Consider the following 25,439-nt stretch of genomic DNA (forward strand, 5'->3'; position numbering starts at 1 on the left):
GGCGAAGTAAAGGGTGCCCCTTCAAAAATGCTTAATTTGTATTTTATTTCATTTATTTTTTATTGTTTTTTAAATTATTTTTACCCCCTGTATATTTCAATGTAAATTTTTTTTCCAAAAAAAAAAAAAAACGTGAAGCTCTGAATCCGCGGTGGTTGAACCGTGAAGTAGCGAGGGCCTAGTGTACATTAAATTATTAACTTTCCTAATTTTTAAATCTAAGCAAATTACCCTTCTCTATTTGGTCACCATTTAATTCCCTCGTAGATTACCCTTGTCTATTTGGTCACCATTTAATTCCCTCGTAGAAGACAAAATTACACTATAAAGATATTCATTTTTTCCAATTGATACATTTAACAAAATGTCCCCCAGAATGTTGGTTTTCCGAATGCAGGCTGTAGACAATGAACAGTCACTTCTAAGATTTTATTTACAGAATAATCCAGGCACAAGCCAGTTACAGACATTTATGCATTCATGACTAATATGGGTATAAGACACACTTCGGTATATTGTGGTGTCTTGGTACAAAGGAGACATCTTCGCCGAGACAACCCAGTTACAAATTGTAATAGCGGCCGGGTTGGATTAAAAAAAAGGCCAATACCGATACAGTGGTACCTCGAGATACAGGCTTAATCTTTTCCGGGACTGAGCTCGAATGTCGATTTTCTCGTAACTCAAACGAACAATTTCCATAGAAATGAACTAAAAACAAATTAATTAGTTCCAACCCACTGGTGCATGCAACACTAGTCATGAATGTACTGGTGCTAATTTCAGGTGAATTGGGAAGAGGGGTGGGTTAGACCTGGAAATGGTTTTGAAGCAATCAAAGGGCACATACAGGCAAATAACCATTCTTACTTTCGTACTTACTATGGACAATTAGGATTCTTGTGAACCTGATCCATATACCGTATTTTCACGGCAATAAGGCGCACTTAAAAGTCTGAAATTTTCTCCAAAATAGACAGTGCGCCTTATATATGGAAAAAACAGAAAACCAAAAACCACCACTGTCGGATATTAAAAAAACACAAGCGCCTGAACTGAAACAATACTGTTAAATATGCAGATGCCATTTTAGTTTACAAAATCTTCCATTGTATAGCTCCTTCCCCACTGCAAGATTTTATACCAAAAAATCCAAAACATCAACAATGGCTGGCTCTAGAGGTGACTGTGTAGTGAGTGCTTCATACGTGGAAGTCAATAGCAATTACCGTACTTTCACGACTATAAGGCGCACTTAAAAGTCTTAAATTTTCTCCAAAATAGACAGTGCGCCTTATATATGGAAAAAATGTCATTCATTGAGGGTGCGCCTTATAATGTGGTGCGCCTTATAGTCATGAAAATACGGTAGTTTGCAAATTAGGGAAGAAAAACAAGTACTTGGAAAAAGCACGCGCACAAGACAGAGCATGACAACTCCAGACCAAAAATTCAAACCCAAATAATTAAAGAAAATAATGAATTAATAGTGCATTAATTAACTAAGTTGCCAATTCGATTAGATCTTTATTTCATCCTGTATTTGGGATATTTCTTGGTTACAGTAGCAAGACAGACATAAGGCATTGTAGACCTAGGTAAGAAACTGGAGCCACACACAGGAAGTCCACTAGGTGGGGACCTTCTGCAGACTGAGACTGAGGTTACCACACAGTCTCTCAGTAATCTGGGGGTGATCATCTTCCTTGCCTAGATCCTCCTTAGGTGTCATATCAACTAATCAGCGGCAATTCTAACATATGAAACCAAATGGATAGAAAAAAACTACTTTTTTGAAGAGTTGAGGTTGCGTTTTGCTGGTTTAACAGGCAAGGAAACCTCCATCCACTGGCAGAGATACTCCATTTATCATTGCACTCTTATCACTCAGTAGGAATAGAATACTGTTCACAACTTCGTCCACCTCTGGACAAAAAGAAAAATAGAAGTAAACGCATTGTAGTGTTTATAAAATCAAATTACAAAGTTAAATCGTTCCTACCTGCGAAGCGTCCAAGTGGAATGCGAGATGTCATGCTATTGGCTTTTTCAGGGTCACTCCAACCTCGTCGACCCATTTCAGTCATCACCACAGTGGGGTTCACACTGTTCACACGTATCTGAGAGCAAAACAAATTATATACATTTTTTTTTTGTAAAAGTCCATAATCACACTAGGGAATTCAGTCAAAGAAATCCTTTACGACTTTTATTTTGGCATTTTTGCCAAATGTCCATGAGGGGATCAACAAGGGTGAGATATTGCTTGTTTAATAAAATTTCAAGCAATGCAATTGTTGGGTTTATTCTGTAATACTATTATATATTGTTAGGTTCATTAATAATTACCTTCGTCCGTAATTATCAATAACTGCAGGAAGACATCTTATTCAATTATTGACATTTAATTAAATAGAAATGGATACAACAGATAAAAGCCTCCGAAGGGGAGCGTTACAGCAAGTGTCACCTTACAACTTCCGAACGTCTCCTCGAATAGACGTTTTCGTCCCACTCTTATGGTCATGAATCAAAACAATTTACAGAGTTGTTGATCATTCCATCACGTATGAGTAAAAACAACATCTGGGACTACAATAACAATCAAAGTATTTTACCAATAACAAAAACAGGAGACTAGACTTAACAACATTTAGATTAGAGTAATTATACAACTTCCTTGACCTAAGAATCATATAATATAATCATAATCATATAATGGTTTCATACAGAAAAACCCAAAGTGTATGGTTTCATAACGATAACAACATTCTTGTTATTGGCCGAATAGCCCTGGCCTCGTCACCAAGGGCCCACCAAATCTCAAGGACCCAGATTGGGTGGATTGTTTGTATAACCATCCTGGAACAGGCCGTCCAGGTTAAAGATGACTTGGCAATACTCGTGACCTCGCAACACTTTTGAAAACAGAAAGAGAATGATTTAACAAAGTAATGAATTAATACAGAGAATAGAAAGAGAATGATTTAATAAAGAAATGAATTAATATAACTATTATAATAGTAAAACAGAATAAACCCAACATATACATATATATGTGTGTATCTAATCATTTTTGTATTAAATCATTCTTCTAATTGTCCGAAGAGGACTCGGGGTCGTAGCCAGTCACCTAGTCCTCTCACAAGGATTGTGAAGGATTTTGGTTATCTGACATCTCACCCAGTCCCGGGCTCCGAGGACCGTTGATCTGGGTTTGCAGCGAAGAGTCGTCAAGGACTCTTGTTAGGTTCATTAATAATTACCCTCGTTCGTAATTATCAATAACTGCAGGCAGACATCTTATTCAATTATTGACATTTAATTAAATAGAATGGATCACGGATAAAACCTAAGAGGGGAGATTCAACAAGCTAGAGTTTCTCCTACAACTTCAGAACGTCTCCTCGAATAGACATTTTCGTACGACTCTTATTGCCATGAATCAAAACAATTTACAGAGTTGTTGATCATTTCATCACGTATGAGTAAAAACAACATCTGGAACTACAATAACAATCAAAGTATTTTACCAATAACAAGGCAGGAGACTAGACCAAACAACATTTGGATTAGAACAATTATGCCTTCCCTTGACCTAAGGATCATATAACAATTACATAAAGAAAAACCCGAAGTGCGTCACGAGATATAGTCGCTATGTTGTAAATAACAGAAGCAACATTCTTGTTATTGGCCAAATAGCCCTGGCCTCATTACAAAAGGGACCACCGAATCTCGAAGACTCAGATTGGGTGAATTGTTTGAATAAACATCCTGGAACAGGCAGTCCAGGTTGAAGATGACTTGGCGGTTATTGGTGACCTCGCAACACTTTGAGAATAATAAGAGAATGATTTAACAAAGAAATAACTTAATACAACTATATTTATAATAGTAATACAGAATAAACCCAACAACTCTTGATATCAGCAGATGGATATCAATCACCTCCAGGAACACTCGGATAGTGTTCCTACATCGTGACGCTCTTCTCGCTTCTTTATGTTATTGTTATGTTGGTGTTGTTTTTGCTTACGCAGTTGGATTAATCAGTAATCTTGTAATTGTTTTGATTTATGGCTTTAAAGCCGTACGAGAAATTACTGTTCGAGAAGCTACTTTGGAGACCGGGAGGAAGTCTTGATGTATTTTCCCTTATAAGATTGCTTATCATAGATGCCTATTTAATTAAATGTCAATAATTAAATCAGATGTCTGCATGCAGTGTTTTAATAATTATATTAAAGTATAATTATTAATGAACCTATCAGTGATTCTGATGGTTTAGTCCAGTGCTTCTCAATTATTTTCTCAATTTTTAGTGAAGGGGGAAACTACAACCATTACAGCAAAAGCATACAGGTTGCAGGCTAAATCAGATTAACAGCATGACTTTTATTTGATATATGACCAGCGCAGAATTGTACACCAGTCATGTTCTTCTGAACATGAGTTTGCAAAAGGTCAATTGTTATAACTCAGATGCAGATGAAAAAACTTTTTTGAATCTTCATAGTCCTTAAAATTTGACAAGATGTCAATTTAATTCTGAATAAAGGGTATTTGTCGCCTATAATAAATTCTAGTAAGATATTTGTTGCCATAATTAACCCAAGTACCTGATGTGGTCCCAGTTCAAGAGCCATCATTTTAGTCAACATGTCCAGAGCTGCTTTAGTTGCACCTGAAGGAAATTAAATATAAGCATGAGTGCTATATCTGGACCAGTTTCCTAAACACTGAGCCATGGCACACTGGTGTGCCGTGAGCAATGGTCAGGTGTTCTGCGAGAAATTATAAATCATATTTGGAATATTAAGGTAGCAAATCTTAATATCACGAGATTAAATTTAAAATATGATAAAGATTAAATTATAGATCGTAGTATTGCAATATTCAAATTGTAATATATGGTGAGATTAAAGTAATTTACTGGATTATTTTTCTGTAAAGTGAATCAGAAGTTGCTTGATTTCACAGACTTCAACTTGTGTCGATTTTAAGATGTTCTTCGTGTAATGTTAGGTAGGATATTTAAGTAATATTGTGATTAGAAAAAAGTCATGATCTTATGAGATTTAAGTTGTTTTCTTGTGTTTATGTGAACCAAAGGTTGTTCAGTTTCAAGTAAAGTCTGCGTAGGCATAACCTTGGTTTTGACTTAATACAGTGTTCCCTCAGTTATCGCGGTTAATGGGGACCGGGACCACCCACGATAAGTGAATTTCCACGAAGCAGGGATGCCCCTTCAAAAATGCTTCATTTGAATTTAATTAATTAATTAAAAAAATTGCCCCCTCCCCCCCTGTATACAGTGCACCATATAGAATACGGGTAGAGAGAGTCCAATTCATGTTATAACAAAAAAAAAAATCTGTAAAATATGTTGCCTCAATGTAATATTTGTATTTTTTTTTCTAAAAAAAAACTGAAATCTGTGGCTGAACCGTGAAGTAGCGAGGGAACACTAATAGGAAAATTATTTATTGTTTGGAGGCAAAATTCATAAAATTGTGAGGTTGAAAACATTACATTACTTATTTTTAAATCATTCGAACCGGAAGGTTGTTTTTTTATGACATTAGGTCAGTGTGAAAAATTTGACTTTGAAATAATTTTTGGTGCTGATTTTATTCATGTTGATAAATGAGAGACTTTATAATCTCAATATAAGCAAAATATACTTTTCAGCTTGGGGTGTACCTTGACATTGTTTTCAATAGAAAGTGTGCCGCAGCTCAAAAAAGTTTGGGAAACACTGATCTGGACAACACCAAAAACTCAAAAGACACAAAGATGGAACATTAGCTGACTCACAGTAGACGGTGTGGTTTTTGAGTGCACATTGTGACGCTTGGCTAGACACATTTACAATGCTGCCTCTCGAATCTCTAGCTATCATCCCACGAGCCACTATCTGTAAAACAGATAAGGTAGCCTTCTGTTATTCAGTAAAAACAGTTTGGAACCTATGGAGCATTCGGATCAGCACAAAAGCCATGCAGTTACCGTGACTTTTATCTTTACCTGTGATACATTCAGCACCGCCTTCACGTTCACATTGAAAGACCTACAAGTAAAAAAATTGTCACATTTATAATTAATAATACGTTATGTTTGCCAACTTCAAACATAATGCTTAAAAAAATGATACATTGTGGTGAGGAACTTCGATACTTTATACCATTCAGTTGAATGGAAACGTTTTAAAACCTTTGCTCCAGGGTGTACTCACTAGACAAAAAAAATCTTGATTCAACACGTGGTGGTAACCACGAAATTGAACTCAGTTTTCCTACAATTAGGATTTGTCACAGTTATTCTGTGATTAAAAAAAGGAGGGTACCATATTTTCACGACTATAAGGCGCACTTAAGTCTTAAATTTTCTCCGATATAGACAGTGCGCCTTATAATCCAGTGCGCCTTATATATGGAAAAAAACAAAAACCACCACTGTCGGATATTAAAAACAACACAAACGCATGAACTGAAACAATACTGTTGAATATGCAGATGCCATCTTAGTTTACAAAATCTTCCATCATATAGCTCCTCCCCAACTGCAAGATTTTATACAAAAAAATCCCAAACATCAACAATAGCTGGCTCTAGAGGTGACTGTGTAGAGAGAGTGCTTAATACCTGTAAGTCAATAGCAATTACCTTATTTTCACGACTATAAGGTGCACTTAAAAGTCTTAAATTTTCTCCAAAATAGACAGTGCGCCTTATATATGGAAAAAAATGTCATTCATTGAGGGTGCGCCTTATAGTCGTGAAAATACGGTAGTTACTTTTTCACAGGGCCCTTTTCTTAGGTTGTATGTGTCATACAAAAGTTGATTTGAAGGTCTGAAACATGTGTGTGGTTAATATGCAAACAAACTTTAGGAAGGGGGCAAATACTTTGTTACGACACTGTATGTCTTACTCAGGTCGGACAATCAATTCTCACAGGGCCGCAGTGGGTGCAGGTTTTCATTCAAACAGAACAAGAGGATACCTTCTGAAAGTGTGAGCAGATGACTGCAATAAGTTTCTACTCAATGATCCCTCTAATTTTTCATTTCTGGGCATTCAGACAAATGAGCACACTTAGGTCCATAGTGAGCAACATCAGAAGTGCTGGCTATGAGCACACCCCAGTATTACACCTGCCATCCACAGGTGTATTTTTACTACTCATAAATAATCTAGTCATAATAAAATATAATCATCAATACTGAAGAATTTGACATATTTTACTCATTCTTTTTAGTATAGCTGTTTCATTTTGATATCACATTTTACTCATTCTTTTTGTGGCGGTCTTGTTTTAGTATCGCCACTGAAGGGTTCAGCTCTTGTTCCCAACTCAATTACAATATGAACAGAAGGATGGGTCCGAGACTCCTCGACTACAATGTTAACAAAAGGCTCTTCCTGAGATTCTTATTTCAAGGTGGGATTCACACTGATAAGAGACCAGATGGAGGACTTCAAAGGGCAGAGAAACAAAGAGCAGGGCAGAGGGTCGGGACTTTATAGGACCAGCGGAGACAGAGGTCTGGATGATGTGGATTCAAGGCTGGAAGATGTGGAGCCCAGAGAAACCCCCCTTCACAGCAGCCCTGGACCAGCCCACATCTCATTATTAATCAGCGAATGAATATGCATTTTTGTTGGACTATAACTGGGCAAACGCGGGTTTGGACATTGTCTTTTCCATCCTCCGCTTTGGGACATCAACACTCAGCGGGCTTATTCTATGGGAGGGAGACCCGGAGCTCTGTATGAATCAATATGAATGGAATAAACCATCTGTGGATAAACTCGCTCAACCCTGGTTTGTCTCCTCCGATGCTGAACACGCTCCATTGTTAGACTGGAGACTACAGAGTTAAGGAATTGGAGTCAGGTGAAATAGTTTAGTCTAACAGTTTTGGTGACCCAGTCCGTGAGTCGGTTGCGTAGACAGTTTAGGGGTTAAGGCCGATAACTCCGTCCGTGAACCAGGGAGGAACTGCGTAGACATATGGGTTAAGGCCAGCCGCGGACTCTAAAACACGTCGGCGAACGTGGAGTCGCGGTTATCGAAGCACGTCAGCGAACGTGAGAATAAGGAAAAGTTAAACACGTCGGCGAACGTGAGAATAAGGAAAAGTTAAACACGTCGGCGAACGTGAGAATAAGGAAAAGTTAAACACGTCGGCGAACGTGAGAATAAGGAAAAGTTAAACACGTCGGCGAACGTGAGAATAAGGAAAAGTTAAACACGTCGGCGAACGTGAGAATAAGGAAAAGTTAAACACGTCGGCGAACGTGAGAATAAGGAAAAGTTAACCACGTCGGCGAACGTGAGGGCACGCCGGCGAGCGTGAGACCTTTCTCTTGGGACTTCTCCAACAGGTGCCTGATCAACTGAAAGGTAAGCAGAATACCTATTACTGAAACGTTAAAATTCTGCTATTGGATTTTTTTAAATTATGGAGAAGATGCCATAGAAAGGGGGTTTGGGAATAGGAGATTTCGAAAAGGTTGTAATATACCTAGAGTCGGAATTGATGACGATCCCAGGACGGTCGTTTTGAAATAGAGAAAACGTCGTATGAAACAAAGGAACAAGAGATTCTGGAAAGAGTTATATGCAGGAGTTATTTTAAAGTCTTCAGCAGGGAAACAACTGGGTCCACAGATGTTTGATTCCTAGAATTGATTCTAAAAAAAAAAAAAAAAAAAAAAAAAAAAAAGTAACAATAGTAATATTTCTAATTCCTAGAATTGAACATACTAAAATTCTAAATTTATCCGGAGACTTGATCTAGATTGAATTGGTGAAAATGGAAGGATGTGAGAGTGCGGGAGAATGTGGAGAATGGAATGAATTGACAATTTTGTAAATGGTGAAAATGGAAGGATGTGAGAGTGCGGGAGAATGTGGAGAATGGAATGAATTGACAATTTTGTATGCAGATGTGGAAGCACAGGTTCTGAGTGGTGTTCAAGTTAAAAAACAACCAAAAATAAGACGCGAGTTGGTGAAACAATTTTGTACTTTAAAAGGAAATGAACATATTGTAGGTCAAAAGCATGAATGGAATATGAATAACTTGTCCATTGCTTTGCAGAAAGTAGCGCGTGAAGTCACAGCTAAGGAGGTGAAGGCGGGGGCCGATAAAGCACCCCACAGTGGGGCCATAGAGAGAGAGCCCCCACCAGCCCAAGGCCCCCACCCCCTGCACAAAGCGGGGAGGGGTGGGGGACTGAGAAAGACAGGCAGAGAAAGTTAACAGAGAGAAAGATAGAGACAGAGAGATGTAGAGAGAGAGAGACAAAGAAAGTTGATAGAGACAGAGATGTAGAGAGAGAGACAGATAGTTGATAATGTTATGATATATTAGTCACAAATTATGGGTCCTTTATTAAACACTGAAATTTATATAAGGAAATTCTTAGTGAAAGGTTATTTTTCCTAAACTTTAATTGTGGTAATAGTGAGCCCAGAAAATGGCTCTTATTTTAAATATAACCGCCTTCTTGGAGCGGATAGGAATTCAATAGGAATTCTGCTAGCGCAATTTAACTATGTTCACATAACTAATTTAGCAATATGAGAGTGATTTGTGATTCAGATTTAAGTATTAAGAATCATCCAAATTATTAAATGAAGACAAAGCAGAAATGGCATTGATCCAAATTATTAATGATATCAAACGAGAAGTTTACAATGCAGAAATGGCATTGATCCAAATTATTAGGTAAAGTTTAGATAAAAGTTGAGATAAAATAATTAATTTAGGATAAGCATGATTTCTATAGGATGGAATAAGATGAATCATGTTTAGTGCACGAAATATAATTCATTGTTTTTCCATCACTAGATGAAATATGCTTTAGTGTGAGTCATATTAATGACTATTAACCTAGTTCTTTTGAGAATGACTAGTGCTGATAGGACAGAAAAAGGTGGTTAGCTGCCAATAAGCCCTTTTCAGGGATGGCGCTCTCCACTAGTGAAAAAAAATTACAGACCACTGATGTCTGTGAGCGTGAATGGTTGTTTGTCTTTTTGTGTTTTTGATTGGCCAACCACCAAGATATAATTGATCATTTAGATATCAAGGTGGAAAAGGATTTAGCAAATTGGAATCAATTTCTGAAACTGCCAATAAGCCCTTTTCAGGGATGGCAGCGAAGGATTGGAAATTTGAAATCAATTTCTGAAATCGCCAATAAGCCTTTTTGGATGGCGATGAAAAATCAAGGAAAATAGTTTAGTCCAAAGAAACTTTTTGATGATAATGCATTGAATTGAAGGAATAAATCTGCTATGCAGAATTTGGGAGCACTGAGAAAAACAAAAACAGTGCATCATATGAAATTCCAAAGTACCATTGATTTATAGGGATAATGGCATCCAAATTGTGTTAATGGATTAATTGACTGAATTGACAAAGTGTTTCATATTTCGTTACCACACCAAACGCCATTATTCACTACACGATTGGAGCTGAATGATGAGTCTAATCTGGCTATCTGTATAAAAGAAAAACTTTAAAGAAACGCACTAATTTTGAGTTAGCAGAAGAAGACTGTGTTTTTCAACAGGAACATGGAGAAGACGCACGAGCAACCCGAAATGAGAACGTCCATACAACTCTTGCTGACCAAACAGCAGACATGAAAATAGCTGAAAGGAGGATGCAGATACATCTTTGCACTGTAAGGAGGTTCTCTCAGTTGAAACGTTTGAGGAGACAGGTAAGATAAGATTATTGACGCGATCACACGTAATGGAAAGCATCCAATATTGATTGGAAAGATTATTGCTCGAGGAGCAATGCCATAAACCATAAGGAACTTTTATATTGTTTTGATTGTCTCCATAAAAAGTGAAAGCGTTTCAATTGAGAACAAACCTTCTTACAGATTTTTAAAAGTAAACAATTAGAGAGAAGATAGACTACAATGGATAGATATGTAACTAAATTTCAATTTTATGCCAGGCTATTGGAAAATGATGATTAAGAAAGTTTTAAAGGAGATGATTGGCAAACTCCAAAGACAATGGAATGTTACATTTGATAAAAAGACTACTAGTTTGGGATATTTTAGAATTTGAAACAATTGAGTTTAATATGCAACGCAATACACATTGTTAATTGAATTGGGACTTGATTAGTATGCGATTTATAAGTAATGAATTTTAATTGCCCTAAAGGAAAATTATGCTAGAAAATATTAACCCTGATAAACAGGGGGTGGTTACAGTTTAGTGGGTTCAATTCTCTTCAGAATGAAAAATGTTTACATTTGTTTCTGGATATTAATTGATGTGAATGTAACTGTTGCAGAGAGCGGGAAAGCTGTTTTCCTGAGGAGAAAGCAGCCTGGTTCGCTTTTTGTATTTTCCCTATTTTTAGCACGATTAGTTAATTGGTGTAATTGCAGGAAAGGAAAAATCAAATATAGGTTTTGATCTTAACAAGGAAGCAGCGATCACAATAGAATAACACCTAGTATATCCACTTTTGACTGATAAAGCATTCAGATTTTCACAAACAAAGTGATGGAATAAGTAAGATTGTTGTGATTTTTGTTCATTTGAGAATTAAGCCCAACCAAGTGGCCGTATGCAGGTGTTGAGCATGCGCTAAAGACGACAGCAGCTAAAGCAGCAGCGAAAACACTTACTGCACAGTATTCACAACAACAAAAACTGAGTCGAAAACAGTATTAATTAATATGCAAAACATTGCATCACATAAGGTAGAAATGCATCTATACAGAAAGAACACAGAACAGTCTGCAGAAGACCTGTACACAGCTAAAGGCCTAGCGTGCCTCCCAAAATTATTCCAAAATTGAGCCATGGATTGAACCATGTCTCAACAGGGGGGATGATGGACATGGTACAGTGCGTGTGCCATGTCCCAAAGGTCTAAATACCTACTTTTAAACTTTTTGTAGTATCTGTTTGATTTGTTGCAGTCATGGTGTGCAAGGCAACCTCAGGCCCAAACGAGGACAACGTCCAAAAGAGTGTGGGACTGGTAGAGCATACAAACGTTCATGGAAGACCATTTCAACATCCTTTATGGAAGGTGAAACATGACAAAAGGCTAAGGGCAAGGCAGACCTAATCACAGAATGGATGGTAACATGTTTGGAGAAACTTGTCCAAAGAACGGGCAAGCTGCCGTGATCCCTTTTTGTCTACTTTGCAGGAGGTGGTGAAGCCAGGTGACTGGATGCTGATCCCAGTCATAAAAAGGAAGTCCTGGTTCTCTCCACGAGGGGAAGACCCATTCGTGGCCCAACTCACCAACCTCCACTGCTGCAAAGATGGCTGAAATGTCAAAGTGCTTTCACCAATGCCAGGTCAAGGTAGTTCGAGACACAGGTGACTCTGAGTAGACTGGAAGTTGGACGGTATCAAAACCCTTGTCCGTAAAAACTCATCAGTCTACTCACCTGCCACGAGCACCCCTCACTTAACCTTGAGCTTCCATAGACTTTGCACCTCTGCACATTGGCCACAGTGAAAGCTGTTGCCATTCACATCACAGTGACTGTACTGTCAGTGACTGCCTGGGCGTGTCTGAACGCCCCACCCACAGAGACTCGAGTTGGAATACAAGATGGTGACATACTCCTATCACAGAGGAGAGTAAATTGGTATGAAAAGGACAAACTGGAGAACTACTATGAAGAAGATGTGTGGTATCCTGACATCCTGAATTCACTGGGTCTAGACGTCACACTTAAATCTGCAGTTAGGCAGATGAGATGCATTCTAGTTACTCGATTGATCGGGTAAAAACATCGAGGTCTTGCATCGCCAAAAGAGAGCACCACACACCTGGATGGGTAACTCCGATCCCACCTATATTGACGCCATAGGCGTCCCCCGTGGCGTTCCTAATGAGTATAAACTTGCTAATCAGGTTTCAGCGGGATTCAAAAGTATTCTAATTTGGGTAACTCACAACAAAAATGTTGATCGCATCAATTATATTCATTACAATGTCCAGCGACTTGGCAATTACACGGTTGAGTCGTTAGAGGCGGTACGTGACCAGCTTAGCGGCAACATCCCTCATGGCCTTCCAAGATCGTATAGCATTAGACATGTTATTGGCTGAGAAGGGTGGTGTGTGTGCTATATTTGGTGATGCCTGTTGTACTTTCATTCCTAATAACACTGCTCCAAATGGACGTCTCACCAAAGCTTTAGAAGGCCTCCGAACCCTGACTAATAAGATGGCCGATCAGTCAGGTGTGGACACCTCAATCTGGGACCAATGGATGGATTATTTTGGTGCCTGGAAAGGTTTGATAGGCAACATCCTCATATCTGCTGGAGTGCTCATTACTCTGCTTATTCTCTGTAGCTGTTGTATCTTCCCCTTAGCTCGTACTCTAGTCACTCGACTGATCGATAAAGCAAGTGGGACCAGGCCCTAGAGGTCAGTATGTCCAGTTGCGCCAAACTGACCCCTCTGGACCCCTGCTGGGCACATGTTCATGGATATACTAATGTAGTGCTTCTTTGTTTTTATACTAATATAGTTTTACATTTCATTTGACACTAACCTGTGTGGTGTTGTTGATGTGGTCTCTTTTAGGAGACCAAGAGAGGGAATGAAGAATTTGACATATTTTACTCATTCTTTTTAGTATAGCTGTTTCATTTTGATATCACATTTTACTCATTCTTTTTGTGGTGGTCTTGTTTTAGTATCGCCACTGAAGGGTTCAGCTCTTGTTCCCAACTCAATTACAATATGAACAGAAGGATGGGTCCGAGACTCCTCGACTACAATGTTAACAAAAGGCTCTTCCTGAGATTCTTATTTCAAGGTGGGATTCACACTGATAAGAGACCAGATGGAGGACTTCAAAGGGCAGAGAAACAAAGAGCAGGGCAGAGGGTCGGGACTTTATAGGACCAGCGGAGACAGAGGTCTGGATGATGTGGATTCAAGGCTGGAAGATGTGGAGCCCAGAGAAACCCCCCTTCACAGCAGCCCTGGACCAGCCCACATCTCATTATTAATCAGCGAATGAATATGCATTTTTGTTGGACTATAACTGGGCAAACGCGGGTTTGGACATTGTCTTTTCCATCCTCCGCTTTGGGACATCAACACTCAGCGGGCTTATTCTATGGGAGGGAGACCCGGAGCTCTGTATGAATCAATATGAATGGAATAAACCATCTGTGGATAAACTCGCTCAACCCTGGTTTGTCTCCTCCGATGCTGAACACGCTCCATTGTTAGACTGGAGACTACAGAGTTAAGGAATTGGAGTCAGGTGAAATAGTTTAGTCTAACAATACCCATAAATAAAACATCTTGATAAGTGTCACTAGAATATGTACAAATCTGACTTAAACTCCCTTACTTTTCACGTTTGTCCTTCTCGCTTTCATTCAGATTCAAATGACTTTTCTGCTGAATGTCCCGCTTGAACTTGTCTAGCTTCCATTTAGTCCATATATTTCCATCAGTAAACCCACTTACAACTGTAGCATCGCTGCATGTTTAGCAGAGCATACCGTTCTCACTTAAAAAAGAAAAGACCTCACCCAGTTTCACCACTTGTTCTTCTATTGGCACATACTCCGACAGCCATTCGAATTTAAAATAAGCGTTTCATTTTTTTACTTTAGTTTGGGGAGTAGAAGTATCACATTCACTTCAGGTGAGTTAGCATTTGCGTCACTTAACTTCAGCATACTATACAGTAATACCTTAACATACGAGTGCCTCGACATAAGGGGAATTTGAGATACGGGTAAATTTTTTAGCAAATATTTCTCGAGATACGACACAAATTTTGATGTACGAGCATACAGCGGACATGAGAGGCTACTCATAAAAACATCACAGCCAGTGTCTTCTCCCCGCAACTCCTTCGTTTAAGTTTTTTTTCAGTGTTTTTTTCCCGTTAGTCAGTGCAGAATGGCGAAGCTTGCTCGCCAATACGACAGGAGTACTACTTCCAAGGCAAGTTGGCAAGTGGTAGTGCATTCCCCTATTGTGAGGACATTTGTGTGCATCATTTTTGGATCATTGTGAGAAGATAAAAGCAAACGACCCTCGATAGGTTCTTTTTCTTTCCACAGTTGTTACACAAGCCTTCTGGGTTTGCTTTTCTTGGTGGCCCGGGTCTTCCTCGGCCTCTTCTTCTTCCACGTCCTTGTTGGTAGAATACTTCTGATGACCTTTGGTTCACCAATGAGGCCATGGCTTGGTTCAGAGTATTGACTCCTGCGCGTGTCTCTCCTCGGCATGAATCACCCACTCCATTAGTTGATTCATTGGCATGGCTTGGTATGTGGCACAGTACTTCTGCAGGAACCCTTTGATTGCGGCCTGGAGCCCTTCCAGGAACCCTTGTCTCAGATGGGCTTGGTACACCCCTTGGTCATTTTGGTCTTCCATGATGTACACAAATGTCCTCACAATAGGATAACGCATGGCCACTTGCCAACGAGAAGTAGTATATACGCCATTCGCACTGACTAACAGGGGGAAAAAAAAACACTGAAAAAATGCAACGGCCTGCCCAGGGCTCGTAGAGACATTACACGAGGGAGTTGCAGATAGAGAGACAGTGCCCATCATGTTCTTATGAGCAGCCTCTCGCATCCGCTGTCTACTTGCATGTCAAAATTTGTCTCGTATCTCAAGATAAATATTTTCTCAACTGTGCAGCTTAGAGGGAACGTTGGTGTTACTTATGTTTAGAAGACATCTATTTGATTAATCTGTCAGCACTGAATTGGTTGGAAGATAAACCCGGACCAAGAGCAGCCCTTTGCGGAATCTGTTTGACATCCAAGGTCTTACTGGTCAAATTGGTCAGGCGTGACTTCAAGAAATGGCTGAAGTGTAGCACATGCAGCATTATTGATGAGCAGATCAAAGGGGCCAATATTTTTTAGAGTCGCCTCTGTGGCCGTCCAGTCTGCCAAGTCTACACAGACAGGGATGATGGCTGGACACTAGTAAAACACACACAAAAAACAAGTATGTATGTAAGAAATAAATATTTCTTTGAAAAAATATTGGTGCTTATTATGTACCTCCTTCACTAGACTGTCCAGGTCAGACTGTGTGCGTGTGAGTGCAGTGACGTTTGCACCGTAATGTGCCAGCGCCAAGGCCGTGGCCCTGCCAATCCCTGAGACACATACCGTTATACAAAAATCATTATTGTGTGAATTTTAACGTAGGAAAATAGCACTCCATCATATTGTAGTTCATAAAGTAAACAATTAATATGATCAAGGAGTATGAGCGCCGAGTTATCTGTCCCAAATGAGGATGAGGATTTTTATTATTCATATTGTCTGATGCATACTGTTATGATTCTTATCACTTCTTTCAACTTAGATTTTCTATTGTTTTTTTTAATTATTATTGTTGTTGTTGTTTTATGGGTACTTTGAAAGAATTGGCAACCAATCCTAAAAAGATGGAGTAGGTAAACATTTCATTGAAATATGCAGTAAATATGTAATTGCAAAATATTTGTAGCAGTTAAGACTTGCTACTATTGCAGCACCATGTCTAATGGTCAATTTTTGAAACAGCAGACCCAAAATTACAAGAATAAAACGAGACACAGACAAACAGCATTGAGGGTGTGGGTACATTTCTGAGCAGAATTTTGCCCTGAAATATGAGACAAATTTTGAGATAAGCCAGGTAATTCCAGCGCACGTCTTTATTGTCACATCTCTCTCTTGCAAAGATATAATACATTCTTTTTTTTACTTTACTTTGTACTTTATACTTTTTACAACGTTCCTTGTTCTGTTAGCCTGGCTTCTTTCGGCTACTTCTTTTTTTGGAACCAGCCAGCCATGCCTACACTGTCACACACATGGGAATAGCTGTTACAATACGCTGCAGAAGTGGCCACACCTCGGTATCGCCGGAGATTCGGAGCTGGACAAAAGTGCCGGGAGGAAACGCAATGCTTCTGACTTACCATTCCATTGTGGGATAGGACGGAAGAGCTGTCGGCGCTTACCAGCAACGGAGTTGAGGAGTTCTGCCCTGCTGCTGTTTTCTTCAGCTTCAGACTACTGAAGAACTGTGCGGATAAGCTTGGAAGAGCGACTCTGCACATTCTCCACCTCGGCCACAGTCTGCAGAAGTTCCCCATCTCATGGAAGACTTCCTGTGTGTGGTTCCAGTTTTTGTCCAACTTTACTTTTTGAGTCCGATTTAGCTACCGTAACCAAAATGGTGCTGTTGTTGTTGTTGTTGTTGCACTACAAACGCCTGAGGATTGCCCTCAGATAGCGCTAGAGCTGCCACTGGAACGCGGATTATTTCATCCGGGGGGTAGTCGGAGGTGAGGGGCAGTCAAATGTCTCCGGCTGGATGAAAAACGTAGGGTGCCACGGTCCTTGTTGGCAGCTCTGAGTGGTATTTGTTGGAATTCGCAGGCCGCGGCGAACGGCCTCTCAGGAGACACCACGTGAAGGTTTCCAAGCGGTAGCCGGGGGCCGCGGTAGCTCTGTCCACTCTTGCTCGTTTTGTGTTTTTTCTGCTTTTATGTCTTAATGTTTTGATGATTCCATTCACTTTGATTTGCTTTGTACTTTGTGCTTTTGCTTTGCTGTTCTGTCTAATCACCCTCATGCTACTGCCACAATGAAATTTCCCAAATACGTGATGAATAAAGTTATCCAACCCAATCCAAATGCAATAAAAGGAAGTTAAGAGACAAATTGGAATTATTTAATAAGTATTCGTGGACAAAATATAATTAACATCAGTCTGTGATTCAGATATTTCTTAGGCCAGCAGAGAAGGCCTTGAAGGCCCTGAAAGCACACCACAGGGTGCTACTAATCCCACTTTCTTTAGGTAGTTTCTGGGCATTTGTATAATTTCAAGTGCTACTGCCAATCCCTGTTCTCTCTGATCCTTTCCACTTTATAAACATTTCTTCTGTTGTACCCTTAAAAACAACAGTACATAAACCATTTTTTCAGTTTACGAGGATGAAAAAGAACTGCTGAAAAGTTATGCAAAAGTTAAATGATTAAATTGTTTAAAAAAATATTAAATAATGTTTATTTATCTAGTCCAATATTGACCCAATTTAAATGTTTCAGGAATGTAGAAATACAATGGAAGGCTCGGCGGGGTGATATCAAATAATGTTTATTTATTTAGTCCAATATTGACCCAACTTAAATGTTTCAGGAATCTAGAAATAAATGGATGGCTCGGCGGGGCGAGTGGTTAGCGCGTCGGCCTCACAGCTTTGGGGTCCTGGGTTCAAATCCAGGTCGGTCCAACTGTGTGGAGTTTGAATGTTCTCTCTGGGCCTGTGTGGGTTTCCTCCGGGTACTCCGGTTTCCTCCCACATTCCAAAAAAATGCATGGTAGGCTAATTAGACAAATCATCCCTACATTGTCCCCAGGTATGAGTGTGAGCGTGAATGGTTGTCAGTCTCCTAGTACCCTGTAATTGGCTGGCCACCAATTCAGGGTGTCCCCCGCCTCTGGCCGGAGTCAGCGGGGTTCGGCTCCAGCACCCACCGCGACCCTAATGAGGATAAATTGGTTCATAAAATGCTGACAAAAATGTGTGCTTTTTAAAAAGCCAGATGAAGAATATTTTTAACTTAGCAAAAAAGTCAGTTTCAGAGTAAATATAGTATTAGTTCTTTACAAAGATTTTTGTATTATTTCCTGAAAACGTTATTGTTTTAAAAGTGTATTTTGTGTCACACATTAATAGTGTATTTAAATGTTAATTCTTGTTGGTGCTGATTTACATAAGGATACTGAAGTCCATACATACAACGACTTTTGTTGCCAGTCACAGATTTATGTACTAGTCTTAGTTTGACAGTAGTTTAAAGTTAACGTTCATATTTACCTTTTCCTGCTCCCGTGACTAGAGCTTCTTTGCCTTTGAATGAAATTTCCATACTGATCAGAGTCCAAATGAAACTAAATGCAGATATATAGAATATGCAGAACTATATTCACTATTTTTTCAGTCCAGGAACGAAGGGACGCAATATACGACCACTCGTGACTCGTCACGATCGCATATTGCGGACCAAAACACGCAATATGCATTATTTAAATGTACATGATGAGCAGATGTCAAAAACTTGAGTTCTTACCAAGCCTACAACACGAAAAGTAGGTTGTTTTGCACCGTTTTTCCTTTAACAGGAAGTGCCGTCCCTCGATCCCTAAATTCCAAAGTAAAAGGTCGTATTTATAACTCAAAAAATGATGACTAAATCAAGGGCACAAGCACACAAAATTTACATCGTTGCTATGCTCTTTTTCACCAGTAGATTTCGGCAAAAAGAAATCACTCGTTGGTTGTATTTTGTTTTTCAGTCAGAAGACAATCATTACTAGATGAATTATAATTCCTTATGATATTAACCCTAATAATGTGCTTTAGATTCATGCAGTATCTCAGAAATACCACATGTGATGATTTTTCTTAAGATTTCTTAACATTTGCAATCCCTATTAAAACCATGAATATGGATCTGAAAATTGTGAATCAGGAGGTGGCTTATACGCGAGAAATTGTAAAATTTGATGATTAAGACAATTTTAATAGTACGGCTTTTAAGTGGGGGCGGCTTATATGTGAGTTTATGCTTGTAAGTCCTATTATTTTTCTGTGATTGTTTGGCCCTAATTCTCCTTTGTAATTTGAAATCTTTGTATTTGGATTCAAAACAAACAAACAAAAGAAGAATGTAAGACAAGACACATTTTGACATTTTTATTTTCGTGTTATTGCCAGTGGAAATAAATACAGTAATGCCTTGACATACGAGTGACCCAACATACCAGCAATTTGCGATACGGGTAAAACTCTGAGCAAATATTTGTCTTGAGTTACGAGACAAATTTTGAGATACAAGCATACGAGACAGTCAGGTGGCTGAGACCGTGAGAGGCTGCTTATGATTTCAGCACAGTCTTTCTTGCCGCATTTCCCTGGTGCAAAGATATATATGAGCACATAGCGGAACATTGCATTTTTCAGGTTTTTTTTTGCGTTAGTCATTGCAGAATTATGGGGGAAAACCATGGGTCCGAAGCCAGCAGATGCAATGAAAGGCAGTGCGAAGAAAAGGCGTATGATGGCAATCGATATTACGCACAAAATAATCGACAGAGTTGTGTACGCGGAACAGATCTGGCTCGCCAATACGAGGATCACCCAGGCAACTTGACAAGTACTCGTACGTTATTCTAGTGTGAGGACATTTATGTGCGTCATTTTCATTACATTTTGAAGCAAACAATTTTTGAAGGGTTCTTAATAAAACACCGGCTAAAAGGGAAGCTGGAAGTGAGAATAAAAGAGCCAAGCTATGGCTGTGTCCACAATGTGAGACGCAAGGGGCCTCCGTGGCACCAAGGGTCTCCGCCACAATGACCAGAAGCGGAGCCAAAAAGTGAGCAGCTGGGGTCTCACGATGACGATGACGACGATGCCCACCAGCCAAGCCACAACGTGAGCAGCTGGGGTGACAACGATGCCCACAAATAGCAAAGCCACAACGTGAGCAACTGAGGCCCCCATGATGACAATCTCAATCTGCATGTCGAGTTACAAAATATATATATTTTTACCATGACTGTTTAATTAATTATTGTTAATAGATATTGAACAGAAATTCATGAGATAAAAAAAAATCAAACGTCTGAATGTTATTTCTTCTCTCGTTTGTGAGCATCATTGTGCTTTCCAGTAGAACAAAGCTTTGGTTCTTAGGCTTTGTAGTTTACTGTAGTCGACTGGTGGGAGCGTTGATGTCCATCACTATGATCAATATGAATTAGATGGGATTGATTTCCTTTTCACACCTGACCAGTTGGTACCCTTCCTGAGCACTCACAGGAAATGTGGCCTCTGCTACGACTTCGAGACGAGTGTTGTTGTGTTTGCTGCACAAGTGAAGTTGAAAGTCTCCACTCGCTCCACACATTCGGTGTTGATATACAAGGGGTTGGAGCAGCCTTATTTTGTCAGAAGTCTAGTATGAGTCCCTGATTTTGGAAATGTTCAGCGCCAAATTGCTGAGAGCACACGTCTACCTGAGTCTAAGGACCTCATCTCTATCAGCCATCTTATTACACAATGATGTTCTCAGGGTGCGTGAGTCTTTAGTCCTGTACAATAGAGGAATCAGCACACAGCCTTAGGTCGAGCCGATGCAGATGACAAAGAGGTAATGAAACATCTTCACATGCTGGGGTCAGTTGACCAGAAAGTCCTTAATATGATGGTAAATTAAGGCAAAAATCAAGAAATGTTGAATCATCTCCAACCAGATTGTTACATACCCCAATCTCATTGCATAGTAAACATATTACCAGATAAAAATGTTTCCAAAATGAATTCAGGGAAACTATTTAGTATTTTCCCAGGAACCTCACGAAGATAAGCGGTGTGGAAAGTGTTGGTTTTATTCTGTAGTACTATTATATATATGTATATTTAATCATTTCTATGTTAAATCATTCATACAATTGTTCGAAGAGTGCTCGGGGTCGTAACCAGTCATCTAGTCCTCTCAAAAGGATCGTTTATCTGACATCTCACCCAGTCCCGGGCTCCGAGGACGGTTGATCTGGGTTTGCAGCAGTGAGTCGCCAAGGACTCTTGATACCAGCAGATGGATATCAATCACTTCCAGGAACACTCGCATAGTGTTCCTACATCGTGACACACTTCGCACTTCTTTATGTAATGGTTATGTCAAATGAAGGCGTGATTGTTTTGATTCAAACCGAGTTTGTTTTTGGTTTCCTCTTCTATCATTGTTAAATACCTTAATTGTTATTATAGTTACAGATGTTGTTTTTGCATATGAATGTTGGATTAATCAATAACCTTGTAATTGTTTTGATTCATGGATTTAAAGCCGTACGACTAATTACTGTTCGAGGAGGAACTTTGGAGATCTTTGAAGTCTTGATGTATCTCCCCTTATAAGGAATCTTGACCAGAGATGCAAATAATTTAATTAAATGTCAATAATTGAATAAGATGCCTGCCTGCAGTGATTGATAATTATAGAGAAGTGTAATTATTAATGAACCTATCAAAAAGGAATTGAAATTAATTTGGCATTTTGTTGTCTAATAAAAAAAGAATATGAAGTCAATGCTTGATGCAAAAATGTTTTATTTATCAAACAACAATTGCATAAATGAGAGAAGACACATCACAGTACCAAGCACTGACCCGCAGTGACACATTTAGATTGCCGTCTGTGAGAAAGTTTATAAAAATAAAAATACAACACTGATTTGTGGTACAATGGCAATGTTATACCCAATAACTAATTAGTGTACTAGAAGACAGGAAATCGCATTCTTGAAAAAGCTGACCTATTGTTTTGATATCTAACTTAAAAAAAACATGTTAATCTCAGGATTGGACTTTGAAAAAGAAGTAATATTGTATTCACAAAATATTAGTTAGCAGTGTATTGATGATAATATCAATTTCATATGTATTTGGTAACAGAAATACAGTAGTAAAAATAAAATCATACCCATTTTGTTATGTAGTTGATATTGGTCAATAAAGATCTGCGAAATCCAATTTTATAAGAAAAAAAGAGCCAAAGTTGCGTTTAAAAGCACTAAGCATAGTTAACGCAGACTTTTTTTTTTTCAAAAAGCATTACCAAGTCGAAATATTGCAAAGACAATAAATGTGGGTGTTTGCAAAGAACAAAATTGGGGGAAAACAACTCATGCAGGAGATTGGCTTGTTAAAAAATTAAAAAATAAAGTTAATTCATTTAGTACATACAAGTACCTCATCTCATTCTTGAGTCATCATCCTTCATTCATTTTAGCAACATATTAAAATATAAAGTACATAGCTGATTTTACATATAGATTAACAAATTGCAAAGGAAGTATCTTTTTTCTATTTTAAACACTCGCGTACCACTGAGGCAAAGCCAGGCACATTGCTCAGCCAAAATACTGAATTCACAATAGCAAAAAATAAACATTAAAATAACTTGTTCTGTTACTCAATGGTGTGCTCAGGGTAGGGACGGGTAGATATTGTGACAGTAATACTGACCTAAATTTAAGATTTGTATTTTGATCAATTATGGTATAAATGTGAGTGTTTTGGGAAGGTATATCTACTTCGAGCTAAGCATAGGATTCTATAATGTAAAAAGGTAGCTTATACATACAGTAAAAACTGAATCTTGACCCAATGACAGTTTAAAGTTACAACTATCCATGTTGGAAAGCCCACATTACATTATTACGTACAAGTCAATCATGGCATTTGTTCGGTTTCAGACTGAGGTGTCCCATTTTATTCGTAGTCCTTGTGCCACCGTAAAACCAAATTTTGAAGTATTTTTTTTTTGGCCTTCTATGCACCTTTTAATATTTCATGTATTTGCTTATTGAAGTATGATGGGAGTACTGTCAGGCCCAGAATCAGACTGGTGGTGCCTGACATCCAATCACAGGTCCAGCGTCTAATGGCTTAAACAGTACCAGGCGCGATAAATCAGTCAGCACGAAGTATAGTTAAAACCAACCAGAGTATGAGCACGCCGCTGGATCGTCTTTAACAGTTTACTGTTAAGTACTTTCTCGCGCTATCTCCGATCTGTTGTTTTATTCCCAGGATTCTGACCACAATCTCACTCCCGTGTATAGTAACCTTCGTTCTGGACACCACTAAGGACTCCTCGGGTTCCGACCTCCACGTTACAACTAATGCTTCGCCGACGCCTTTTGGACGCTTTCAAAAAGTAAAGTTCCACGACGAGCTTCCTGCATTTGCCTGGTTTGGGATCCTCCCCTATGACCATAACACTAAGGGCACATATCTCTGTAAAGTCAAATGCAGAGGCACTACTTTAATCACGTGTACATCCACAGAAATAATCTTGTTGAATACAGGATTAAACTTTTCTGATATGTAGTACAAGAGGAAAAACACGTAAAAGTAAGTATTTCCTAGAAGTGGCTATCTTAAGTGGTGGCGGACATTTTTAAATGCCAGTACCTTTGAAACCAAAAAAATAAATAATAAATCCAACTCCCCTGTCCTTCCATGTGATGACAGTTATACCATTGTTCAATCCGGAAATTCAGAATTAATAATAATAATCCGATTATTATAAAATAATAATTATTATAATAATCGGACATAGGCTTTGTCATCATAATTGACTCGACAAAAGCCCAATTGTGATCATACCCAGCTGCGTATGACAAAATTGGTATTTTTTTTTTCAAATATGGCACAAATTGTGTAGTTGTTGCAACGAATACCTTGTCGGAATTATACTTTAATGTAACATGTTTCCTTAGATTTAATTTATTCTTGTAGCAAATACTTTTCTCCCTTTTTTTAAGCATAGTCCTTACAGAGATACATTTGTTAATATATCCTCTGTCCACAATACTGGAGTTTTGTGCATTAAAGGCATGAGTTCATCATCATTTTTTGTTATTGTTGTTTCCTTTCATCAGCAAAGGATACTTAGGATTGTAGACAACATTAACCACTTAATTCACAAGTGTGGCAGCCGGACGTTTGGTCGCCGGACGTTTGGTCGCCGGACGATTGGTCGCCGGACGTTTAGTCGCCTGGACGTTCAGTCGCCAGACGTTTAGTCGCCTGGACGTTCAGTCGCCGGACGTTTAGTCGCCTGGACGTTCAGTCGCCGGACGTTTAGTCGCCTGGACGTTCAGTCGCCCGGACGTTTGGTTGAACTGACTTTTGGTCAAATTGAACATTTCCAAGGTGGACCGTCGTGGTGTTTTCGTTTTATGAAACAGCACCATATGGCAATTAGAGTGAGGACTACCGTGGCGCAGCAACTTCCGGCGGACTACATTGAAAAGCTAGGTGTTTTCCGCACCTACTGCACCAAGAGGATTGTCGACAAACTTATACAGCCAAACCACATAACGAACCTGGACTTGGTACTGCTGACTCTCGACATTCCGATGAACCACACTGTCGAGAAGAAGGGGACCAGCACGGTGGAGATACGAACAATGGGGCCAAGAAGTCGGCTTTTACTGTCGTTCTCGCTTGCCGTGCTAATGGGCAGGATCTATCACCAATGATGATTTTTAAGCGAAAGACGCTGCTGAAAGAAAGATTTCCAGCCAGCGTCATCGTGAAGGTGAATCCAAAGGGCTGGATGGACAAGGAGAAAATGAGAGAATGTCTACGTGAGGTGTATGTCAAGCGTCCGGATGGCTTCTTTCACAGCTCGTCATCACTTTTGAATTGCGACTCAATACGTGCTCATCTCATGGTGAAAAACCACCTCATGAAAATGAACTCGGAGCTTGTCATCATTCCCGGAGGCTTGACCAAAGAGCTACAACCACTAGACATCGGCATCGACCAGGCTTTCAA

General features: G+C 39.2%; 1 protein-coding gene across 2 annotated transcripts; it reads right to left on the reverse strand.

Moving 5' to 3' along the window:
- Positions 1-410: 410 nt before the first annotated feature.
- dcxr (dicarbonyl/L-xylulose reductase) lies at positions 411-19,218 on the reverse strand. 2 transcript variants are annotated; one of them, XM_077739408.1, is made up of 9 exons: positions 19,156-19,218; positions 18,903-18,976; positions 16,081-16,178; positions 15,845-15,999; positions 6,031-6,073; positions 5,821-5,920; positions 4,623-4,687; positions 2,003-2,120; positions 411-1,926 (listed from the first exon to the last, which is right to left on the reverse strand). In XM_077739408.1, the coding sequence occupies exons 2-9, from the start codon at positions 18,952-18,954 to the stop codon at positions 1,823-1,825; spliced, it is 735 nt and encodes a 244-aa protein (XP_077595534.1). In that variant the 5' UTR covers positions 18,955-18,976; positions 19,156-19,218; the 3' UTR covers positions 411-1,822. The 2 variants fall into 2 exon arrangements, with proteins under 2 accessions (XP_077595534.1, XP_077595533.1); XM_077739407.1 differs by having other exon boundaries at positions 18,903-19,193.
- Between the last annotated feature and the right edge of the window lie 6,221 nt (positions 19,219-25,439).

The sequence above is a fragment of the Stigmatopora nigra genome, chromosome 18 (assembly GCF_051989575.1).
Source record: "Stigmatopora nigra isolate UIUO_SnigA chromosome 18, RoL_Snig_1.1, whole genome shotgun sequence".
Lineage (NCBI taxonomy): Eukaryota > Metazoa > Chordata > Actinopteri > Syngnathiformes > Syngnathidae > Stigmatopora > Stigmatopora nigra.